Source organism: Gossypium hirsutum, chromosome D12 (genome assembly GCF_007990345.1).
Source record: "Gossypium hirsutum isolate 1008001.06 chromosome D12, Gossypium_hirsutum_v2.1, whole genome shotgun sequence".
NCBI classification, from domain to species: Eukaryota; Viridiplantae; Streptophyta; class Magnoliopsida; order Malvales; family Malvaceae; genus Gossypium; species Gossypium hirsutum.
In genome coordinates, this window is record NC_053448.1 from 50,458,955 (window position 1) to 50,470,105 (window position 11,151).

General features: G+C 36.9%; 1 protein-coding gene across 3 annotated transcripts; it reads left to right on the plus strand.

Annotated features, from left to right (window-relative positions):
- Positions 1-4,328: 4,328 nt before the first annotated feature.
- Positions 4,329-9,064, plus strand: LOC107946402 (rhamnogalacturonan I rhamnosyltransferase 1). 3 transcript variants are annotated; one of them, XM_041106995.1, is made up of 8 exons: positions 4,329-5,007; positions 6,278-6,345; positions 6,431-6,519; positions 6,600-6,762; positions 6,968-7,257; positions 7,693-7,897; positions 8,311-8,468; positions 8,543-9,064. In XM_041106995.1, the coding sequence occupies exons 1-8, from the start codon at positions 4,743-4,745 to the stop codon at positions 8,814-8,816; spliced, it is 1,512 nt and encodes a 503-aa protein (XP_040962929.1). In that variant the 5' UTR covers positions 4,329-4,742; the 3' UTR covers positions 8,817-9,064. The 3 variants fall into 3 exon arrangements, with proteins under 3 accessions (XP_040962929.1, XP_040962930.1, XP_040962931.1); XM_041106996.1 differs by having other exon boundaries at positions 4,393-5,007; positions 6,648-6,762; XM_041106997.1 differs by having other exon boundaries at positions 4,870-5,007; positions 6,486-6,519.
- Positions 9,065-11,151: the final 2,087 nt, after the last annotated feature.

The following is an 11,151-nucleotide window of genomic DNA, read 5'->3' on the forward strand; positions in this document are numbered from 1 at the left end:
CCATTTGTTAAAATATTAAATACAAGTAGCATTATCACTTGTTATTAAAATTATAAGTTCTATCAAATAATATATTAAGCTTATAAGAAGAAATGCGTGTGAAGCGCCAAATTTTTTTGGCATTAGTGCTTCTCCAATCAGCCACATAATGTAGACTCTATCGCTGATAGTAATAGTTAATTCTCTCTGTATGGGAACTCTTTGAAAAAGTAAACAGTTAGTCATGAAATGTGTTTCATTCCCATGAATGAAGACCAAACCCCCGGTTACATTATTAAGGGACAAAGTGAGTTACCACCATGCCATACCTCATCGTTGCGAATTAACTCTCTAACCATGTAAATTTCACTTGCTTTGTAAGACCCCTAACCCGTATCCATCGTCGGATCAGGGTTACGGAGCATTATCGAAATTTACAGAACAAATACAGTTAATTCATAACATTTACTATTCATATTCGAAATTATACATAATCAATCGTATTGTCCCTCAAATGGACCCTCGAGGCCCAAATTATGCATTAGAAACAAGTCGGGACTAAACTTAGAACTCAAGGAATTTTTTGCGAAATTTTAAAATTTTTCGTATGTGCAGGGGACACACCCGTTTGGCCAGGCCATGTGGCTTACATGGCCAAGTGACACACCCATGTTCAAGAAACTCATATAACGAGAAGCTTATTCGGGCTTTATAACGGGAAGCTTATAAGAGCCATATTCAGGAAACTCATGCGAGCCAATATCGAATAGCTCCGAAGAGCCATTAACAGGAAGCTCCAGATAGCTTCATATCGGGAAGTTCAAGCAAGCCTTATCGGGAAGCTCACAAAGAGCCAATTAACGAGAAGCTCACAAAGTGCCATATTTGGGAAGTTCATAAGAGTTGTGCTGTGTCCACAACACATGTAGGATCAAACCAATCGGAATGCTCTGAAGAGTTATTAATGGGAAGCTCGCAAGAACCATATAACTGAAACTCGAGAGGGCTAATAATAGGATGCTCTTTCGAGCTGTGGTGTGTCCGCAACATATGCAGGACTACAACCAATACGGGAAACTTGTATCCATTGATTTTCATTTGTTCAAACGAGACTTAACATTTATCGGGCATTTTCGGATATTTAATCAATTTCATATACATGGAAATTATACAATTTTTCATATATAACATTTAATTCAAACATAAAAATGTACACAATTTAGTTACACGAACTTACTGTTGGATCGCCGGCACCCCTACGGCGCAGCGGAAAAATTTAATAATCGGTGACCCTAACCACAGATCCATGTGTGAGGAACGAATCGGGGTGAAAAGGGTTACGAAATTACCTAATGTTTGTTCTCAGTAGACAACAACTTCTCAACAATGTGTAGTCTGATCTACAATCGAACCAAGTCGCAATCTATAGAGACTCCGACCTCTACATAATCCACCCAGTTGACTACGAACGGAAAAAATCCCCAAAACGGTTTTGAAAGTAATTTTTCTTTGACTGCTGCTAGACACAAAAACAAAGAAAAACGGGATTCTTATATCCTGTTATTTTAGGGTTTTTAGGATTTAAATAAATATAATAATATTTTAAACCGAAAATTATAATTACATTAATTATAATATAATTTCGGTAAACCATATATTTATTTGAATTCATATGCTAACCAAATTCATGTCCTCATTATGCGTACAACAAACTTGTACATAATGTGTTGGAAATTTGATTACCGAATTAAATTAATTCTATAATTAATTTAATTCAAGCAAAACCCAAAAATAATACCAACTATGGTTTATTCCGTTCATTTCAACTATAGGGTGTGACCCTGTAGGTTCCTGTAACATTAGTAGTAATAATAGAACGATTCCAATGTTACAAACAATGAGTGGCATCTAGCAATGCATCATTGCTACCTAAGTCACAAGAGATCATGATTCGACATAACCTTTTTTTATGATTAACCTTTTATGCAATAATCCTTAAGTCCTTTATCTCTGGATTGGACACAAGTCATGGAATAGTTACACTTGTATAGTCCATTCCATGTTCCTTGATACCTTAAGCAGGCTACAATATACAAATAAGTATGACATCTCATATCAACTTATTCGAGCATGGCCATGCATTTCTAGTCTCACTTAATCAAGTGGCCTAAGATATTACTCCCATAATGTAGGAGGGACTTATTCTATATCGACCAACCATATCCCTCTACATCGATTGTGGTATATCCAACATCAGCCTTTATAGAACAACCAGTTACGGTGTACGTTTGACTGTATCAAAATATACTACTCACGGTGTTGGGATTATGATGATCTCAAAGTCTGAGGATCATATACATATTAATCACGATGAGTAATGTCGTGACAATTACATAATAATCCAGTAAACATACTCATAATGGGTCAATCCAATATGTTGTTCTCTAACACACATATTCATGCATCGATTCTGACATTCCATATCAATGATAACTCTTTATCATCAATCAACTACATGTTAGTCTTAATGCATTATCGTTTTCCTATCTAACAATAATACTTGACTAAGGATCTTTTAAGAATAATTATATTATTCTTAGGACATTATTATAAAACAGTTTATTTATACACACAGAAAAGGAACTGAAATAATAATGGTAACGCCTTATATTAATAAACATGATAAATCAAGTATGTTATTACAACCATCCCATGATTGATCTTTGGGCATACTCTAACACTTACCTTGACACTTGTTCGTATACGAAAATATACTAATCCGATACTTTTTGTTTTTCTCGATCCAATTCCATACTAGATCTATCCGGATCTATACGAGTAAATTTAACTCAATTTAATATAATTCATATTTTAGGCAAAAGTATCATTTTGCCCCTATACTTTTAATTAATTCCAATTTCGTCCCTAGGCTCAGAAAATGAAATTCATGCAATTTAATCCCTTTTTCCAAGTCTAGCCAAATTTTTCATATAACAATATCAGTCCATGAATTTCACAAAAATTAGAAATTTTCTGTGAATTTTACATCTTTTCGATTTAGTCCATAAATCACAATTTCATGAAAATTTCCTTTACAAAAGTTGTTTATCTATCAACAACCTTTCATTTTCAACCATAAATTTCAAAATTTCAGCATACTCATCCTTGGAAAAATTTAAATACTTTGTTAGCTTTGCAAATTAATCCCCAAAATAGCTAAATTAGGTTATTACGATCTCGGAAATATAAAAATTACTAAAAACGGGACATGAATGCTTACCCAATTAAGCTTGCTTGGATTCTTTTCTCTTAGCTAGGGTTTCCATGAAAATAATTTGGGGAAGATGATGAAATAAAATGATATTTTATCTTTTAATTAATTATCATCTTTTATTATTTCCACTTTTCAATTTAGTCCTTTTTTTTCTTAAATTTCCATGGATGAATCATCATAATTATCTACTAACTTCTGGTAATGGTCTATTTGCCTTATAAGGACCTCAAATTTTGAATTTTATAGCTATTTAATCCCTCTAGCTATTAGAATTTAACTTTTGCACTTTATGCAATTTGGTCCTTTCTAGCAATTAAACTTGAAATCGGTAAGATTTTCTTAACGAAATTTTCATACGTCATTCCTATCATAATGCAAACCATGCAATACTATTAAAATAATTTTTCTTTTTGACTCGAATTTGTGGTCCCGAAACTATTGTTCCGATTTCACTGAAAACAGGTTGTTACATGCTTCCTATCCCCATTAACCTTGATTGTGAGGTATGTGCTAACAACGTAATGAGTAAGTTGAGAATCTCAACATCACTACTTCCAATTACCTCATTATTGTGAGTTGAAAGGTTTGTTAGTAGAACTATATCTTTCAACGTCATTATGGCTTCACTGCATGAAAAATGGAAAGTATGAGCCTTACATTTCTATCATTCAACAATAACATGAACAAACTTTAGCACCAAGTAGAAACCACTCATTTGACTAACTATATAAACACCATCATGTTGGACTCTTTTTTTCACAATGCTAGAATATTCACACTTAATTTGTTGTTGTAACTTCGGTTACATGTTTTTCTAGGGATCTATTGTAAAGAAGAGGCCAATATAAATTTTTGAATTTCGAGTTTAGAAAAGAATGGAGGAAATGAGAAGGTAGAAAATAAAAATGGAGTGAGATAAACGGTTTAAAGTTAATGTTATTGTTTTAAAGGAATTAATTGGATCATTTAAAAAGAATTAAATATCAAAATAAAATATTTAAATTAACCTCGAAATTAGACTTAAAAGGATTGGTTAGTAATAATAAAAATTGGATGAAGTTATTTCTCCCGTGAGTCTGCATGATGAGGCTGGATTCAGACAATAAATCATTGAAACGTTCGATTATTTTATTTAATTCCTTCAAGTTCTTCGATCTTCCCGGTAACCAAACAGACCCTATCCACTAGAGAAAACAGAATAGAAAAGTGAAAAATATGCATAAAATTCATACTCTACATATACTTTATATCTGTTAAAAGCCTGAAAAGGAAAATACAAATCTTTTCCAGTTGTTTTCTGTTCGGTCGGTGGGATTCTTTCATTTATTCAATTTAATTCTCTTTTTCTTACCTTCATCTGTTGGGGATCGATATCTCTTTCTAGGGCTTCCTTTTTTGGGGAAAAAAAGGACGGAAATCGCAAAGTGTGAAAAGAAATGATATTTTTTTGTTGAAATGAAGAAGCGGCAATGAAGAGAGAAGAAGAGGAATGGAGGTTAGATCAGAGAATAATATACAAGTGAGGTGCGACAAGATTCCTTGTCAACTGATTCCTAGGACTCGTCTTCAGGTCTGGTTCTTTAGAGTTTGTTCCAGCATTTTGCTTTGGACTTGTTTGATTCAGCTCCTTGCCGTCTGTGAGTTATGGCACCCGCGTTTGCTTACTGGTTTAACCAATCGGATTCCCTGGACCTCTCGCCCTCCTCTTCGTCTTCAACACTCGCTCCATTCCCCGCCTCCTCTTCCTCCCCCCAGTGAGTCCCCCCCCCTCTTTCTGTTTTGCTTTGAATTTGCCCTAAATTTTTTATTCACTTAGGAATTTATTTTGAATTTGATTAAGAGAGAAAAAGGGTCTTAGGAAATATGCTTGGGAATTTTATTCTGTTTATGAGTAAGTTTTTTTAGGCCCTCAGAGTGATTTTTAGCTACAAGTTTGGCAGATAAATTGTAGGAATGTTTTTCTAGTTGCTACCTTGGTGTTGGCTTCAGTTTCCCAAAATGCATATCACAGATTTGATATTTGAAATTGTTTTGTTTTGATCGTTATTTTCTCTATTAAAGGTATAGTTTTTCTTGTTCCCTATCATATGCTGGTTCCTTTTGATTGGCTACTTCTGCATGTTTAGATGATCAATACAAAGCAATATGTTGCGACAAAGAAAAGAGATCATCCCTTTTATTTTCTATCTGGATGCTGATCTTGCAACATTCTGATCGATCATCTTGTTACATTTGATATATTTGTTACCTTGAAGAACTACGACCTTCCCCTTTATTTATTTATTTATTTATTCATTTTTCTCTAGTTGCTGATTTAACAACATTCTGATTACATGTCATATATTTACCTTTCTCCCATCATTCCACCGATGGGGTGTCTGGGGCTCATTATGATTGCCAATTACTCAAGGAGTGCAATCATTGCTATCGGAAAGGCCACATTTCAGATTTGAACTGCATCACTCTGTTATACTAGAAAAAATTATAACAGCAATTTATTTTTATTGCTTGCTGGAAGACGGTGTATGTTAGATTGCTATGTACTTTTCAGTTTGCATTTCATTATAGCATCCTTAGTTTTATTCGTTAATAGTTTTGCCTCGAAGCTCTAATGCATTCATGCCATCTATGTTACCTTCAAGGCTTGTCAGCATACCGTGGATGCTAAATTTCTAGGTTCTTGATCATCTTTCTGAATTACTTGGGTTAAGGTACGGTTTGTAAGTTCTGCTTTCCAAAAATTGTTAATGGTTCATGACTTAAGAACCTCCGTATCTTGGTTTCTGTAAATATCTGACAAATTCCATATAAGCACAAACTTGTGCTACCAGACAATATTTTGAGTCATTAGCTTCCTTATTATCTAACATGCTGGGTAATCTTCTTGGGCAATTGAGAAATTTATACCAATACTTTGTACCTTGTATGTGTCCCTGAATTTTATTGAAGGAAATATTTTTGCTTTCTCAGTTTGATCTTTTGGAAAAAGTAAGAACTTCATTCTCGTACATTTTCATTTTGCAGGAAACTATAGAAGTAATGGTTTTCTCAAAGTTTCATGCAATGGGGGCTTGAATCAAATGCGTGCTGCGGTCTGTGTCTTTTCTCTAGCTCATCTTTTCCTTGTTCTTCTATTCAACATTATGTTATTAATTTAAGCTGATTAAGCCTTTTTAGATCTGTGACATGGTAATCGTTGCTCGACTTTTAAATCTCACTTTGGTTGTTCCAGAACTTGATAAGACATCATTCTGGGCGGACCCTAGGTATATTTATAATTCTGGAAAGGTTGTTTAATTCTTTCTCAGCTGCTGTAAATGTCTTTGACTCATGATCTGTTTGGCAGTGATTTTGGTGACATTTTTGATGTGAGCCATTTCATTGATTCTCTAAGGGATGAAGTTCGGATTATCAAAAGGCTGCCAAAGAAGTTTAGTAGGAAATATGGGTTTCAAGCTTTTCGGATGTCTCCTGTTAGCTGGTCAAATGAAAAGTACTACTTAGAACAGGTTTGGTTGCTCGTTATTAATTACTATTTTTAGCTTAAAAAGGAGTTTCTCTCTCATTTACTGTTTCAACAACAACAAAATGGTGATTCTCTCAATGAATGGATGGAAGTGTTTATCTCTTCTCTTTTTTTTTTTTTTTGGGGGGGGGGGAGTGGGGGAGGGATATATGCAGTAAAATCTAATGTCTTTGACATTATTTTCGCAGATTCTTCCCCTGTTCAGTAAGCATAAGGTAGTGCACTTCAATCGAACTGATACACGACTGGCAAATAATGGGATTCAACTTGATCTTCAGAAACTTAGGTGCCGTGTGAATTTCCAAGGACTGAAATTTACTCCTGAGATTGAGACATTGGGGTACAAATTGGTTCGCATACTTCAAGATAAGGGACCCTTCGTGGCATTGCATCTAAGATATGAGATGGACATGTTGGCTTTCTCAGGTTGCACGCATGGCTGCACCGTTGAAGAAGCTGAGGAGCTAAAACGATTGAGGTTGGCCATGTTTGAAGCTGAAATATTCATGTCAAAACACTCAAATTGTCATAACAAAAAGTGGTGTACCATCTGTTTAGGAGACACAAAGTAGTGATTAGTGACCCCCAGCATTCACACACCCTACAAATTAGATAGCAAATCTGTGTGCTGCGACTTAGATATGAGCACTTCTCTAAAGTAAAATGTCAGACAGGGAATAAAAATAACAGTATGATGCCTTCTGCTGTTGGTAGGCAAATAACCAAAGTATGACCATGGTGTATCCTTGCCTTGTTTTTTATGACTTGCATCAAATGTTTGCACTAGTGATGACAAGATATTAATCTGCACTTTTAGATCTATGAAGTATCTTGTGATCTTAACATTATCAGTTTCAAGAATCAGGACGCAATGATACAGAAATGTAACTAGGTAGTTACCCCTTTCTTTCAGGTATGCATACCCTTGGTGGAGAGAGAAAGAGATAATGTCTGAAGAGAGGAGACAACAAGGGTTGTGTCCTCTGACACCCGAAGAAGCGACGCTAGTTTTGCAAGCATTAGGTTTCGATAAGGACACTCAGATTTACATCGCTTCTGGTGAGATTTTTGGCAGTGAACGGAGATTGGCATCGCTAAGAGCTGCATTTCCACACATTGTGAGATTTTGACCCTGTAAATGTTTTGCTTTGGGCATTCGTAAGTTTGTTTAAAGTCTGGTGAGAGCACTGGGTTTCTATATTAACAACTTTTTTGGTGCACATGAAAACTAGCTTTTGTTAGGGTTTTTGGAACCTAGTCTAAAATGGTTGTTGAGGTCTTCTTTGATTCCAATGTCATGTGCCACTCACCCATACCAAATGGACAGTTTGGATGGCATCAACCATTTTCGCTGCACTTAGTTGAGCTAACAGAATCTCTTTAATCTTTGACCAGTTTGCATGTTTTCTAACTGCATCCGGTGTTAGCTCTACTTCTGGCTTCTAAATCAGGCACCTGTAACTGAAGTTTCTGTTGTGTTTTTTATCCCCATGTGGATCTTGTAGATCTGATTACAATGTAACAATTTCAGGTTAAAAAGGAAACAATATTAGATCCTGCAGAACTGCCGCAATTTCAGAACCATTCATCTCAGATGGCGGCTTTGGACTTTATGGTATCGGTTGCCAGCAATACATTCATTCCAACATATTATGGGAACATGGCAAAAGTTGTAGAAGGTCATCGCAGGTATATATATTACTGAATTATGTAATGACACCGTGGAACAGTTATTTTAATAGGCTTGACAAGCTTTTGTTCAGGTATCTTGGGTTTAAAAGAAGTATCCTGCCTGATCGAAAGAAACTCGTTGAATTGCTGGATTTGCATCAGAACGGGACACTTCCTTGGAATGATTTTGCACTGGCCGTAAGGCAAGTGCATGAGAAACGGATGGGACAACCCTTCCGTCGTCGGATAATTCCAGACAAACCAAAGGAGGAAGATTATTTCTATGCAAACCCTGAAGAGTGCCTTTGTGAGGGAACAAAGTGTGAAGATTTGGTAGGCCCTAGTAACTCAAGTACACTACATTAATTGTGGGTGCCCAGATCGGAACTTGGACTAATATAGTGTGGATGATGCAGCAGTCAGGCTCAGGATTGAATTCCCAAACCCACCCATTTATACAACACATGCATTTAAAAGAGTTTTGTAAGAAACGGCAGCTGAAAATACCCCCAGCTCCCCTTTGTTTTGTTTTGTTTTTGCCTCTCACCTGTTGAATTTGTATTCAGAACTGTCACATAATTCCACAGTTAAATTAACCAATATTTGTACATTAATGCCATTGTCTCTCTGGTTCTTGATGCAACCAATTCAGTTCCTCTCCTTCCAAATCAAGCAGTCATCTAAAATTCATGTTTATCAATGTTTGTACTAAATTTTAAAAATATATATTAAGGATGTCTACAATCTTATATTATATTAAAACAAAAATTAAAAATTAAAAAAAGAAAAAGTACCCAGATTTTAAATCAGAAACAAGTTGTTTTAAAAGTAATCATAATAAATAGTTTAATTTTCAGATGAGCTAATTTCAGGTGTAGGAGGGGTGGATGTGACTGTTTTTATTAAAAGAAAAGAGAAAAAGATAATATTGAAGTTTGATCAGAGAAACATGGGGGTGTTAGTGTCATGGGTTGCACGTCGGTGCTCGCAACCATGACAAACTGGTGCGATCCATCGTGTTCGAGGGAGGTCATTTAGCCCAACCAAACTGGCCCAACCAAACTGGCCCGGTGATTGGAGAGATTAAAAGCCCATCTCAATAGCCTGATAGAAATGGGAAGTGTTCTAGAAGATATAATTATGGAATCTTAGAGTTCTATTTGTATACAGCTGGTTATATAAGCGTAGAGTTCTAATTGTATTCAGCTTTTACTTATAGCTATTGATATACTGTGAGGCTCAACTATAAATAGAGACCTCTTTGCTCATTGTATATGCATTGAGTTATTAATAAGAATTTTGAGAATATTCACTCAAACTTTTCTCTCAAGTGTTCTTGCTTTTGTTCATCTTTCAAGGCTCGTTCTTACTTCGTTCTTCTGTTGTTCTTCGTGATAATCTTAAGGGAATTCTATTGAATCCTTTATTGTTGCAAGTGAAGTTGACTTGGGCGTTTTTGCTGCTGAATCTTTATTTTCTTCAAGTTAGGCTGACTTAGGCGTTTTGAGCAGAGAAACTGCCTAAGGCCGCACGGATCGCGTGGGAAAACTCTAAGTCCGTGACAGTTGGTATCCGAGCTAAGGTTCGAAGCCACCGTTGAAAGATGTCAAAAGAAGTTGAGGGAGTGGAGACCCGTGGGAGGGCTAGGAAAGCCAGTCGCTCAAGGGACATATTGTCAGCTTTAGAGGACCGCGTCGTCACTCTCGAGAGTTCAATGGGGGATATCAAGGAGAGGGTGGAAGACGTTGATGATAGGCTCCATGATGGACTGCAGTCCATGCAGGAGCAGCTTAAAGAGTATGTGACGGATAATATGAAACAGTTGACTGGTAGAGATGATGCCATTGAGGCTATGGTGGTGGCCTTGAAGGGAGAGATTGCGGAGCTCAAGGGTGAACTCACAATCTACAAGGTTGCCTTGGGCAATGGTGGGTTAGCGGCTGCCGCACCCAAGCCCAATATTGATGTTCCCAAGCCAAAAGAGTTTAAGGGAACAAGGTCCGCAAGAGATGTGGACAACTTTCTGTGGGGAATCGAGCAATACTTCTGTGCCAAAGGCATCACGGAGGATGTCACTAAGGTAACTACTGCTGCGATGTATTTATCTGACGTTGCTTTGTTGTGGTGGCGTCGTAGGTCCACTGATGTGAGACGTGGTGGGTCTGAAATCGAAACATGGGAGGAGTTTCGATGTGAGTTCAAAGCACAGTTTTACCCAGAGTATGCCGAGGATGAGGCTCGGGCAAGGTTGCGTCGCCTTGCGCAACAAGGCACTGTGAGGGAGTATGTACAGGAGTTTAGCGAGCTTATGCTCCAAATCTCAGATATGGGGGAGAAAGAGGCATTCTTTTCTTTTATGGACGGATTAAAACCGTGGGCGAAGCAAGAGTTGCAGCGCCGAGGAGTTCAAGAGCTCACCAAGGCTATGTCAGTAGCAGAATCACTTGCTGAATTTGGTGGGAGGAAAGACAATTCCAATTCTTCTAAACCCAGATTAAAGGGTAATAGTGGGGGAGATAAAGAAAGGCCCACTAGGAACGGCGATGGTAAGAAACCTTGGGACAAGAGAAAGAGTGGGCCTATAAGGTGCTTCCACTGTGAGGGTCCACATATGATCAAGGACTGTCCAAAGAAGGCCGCTCTCAAGGCTATGGAAGCAAAGGGGGAGTCCGATGTGGAGGATAACAACCTTGGATCGATA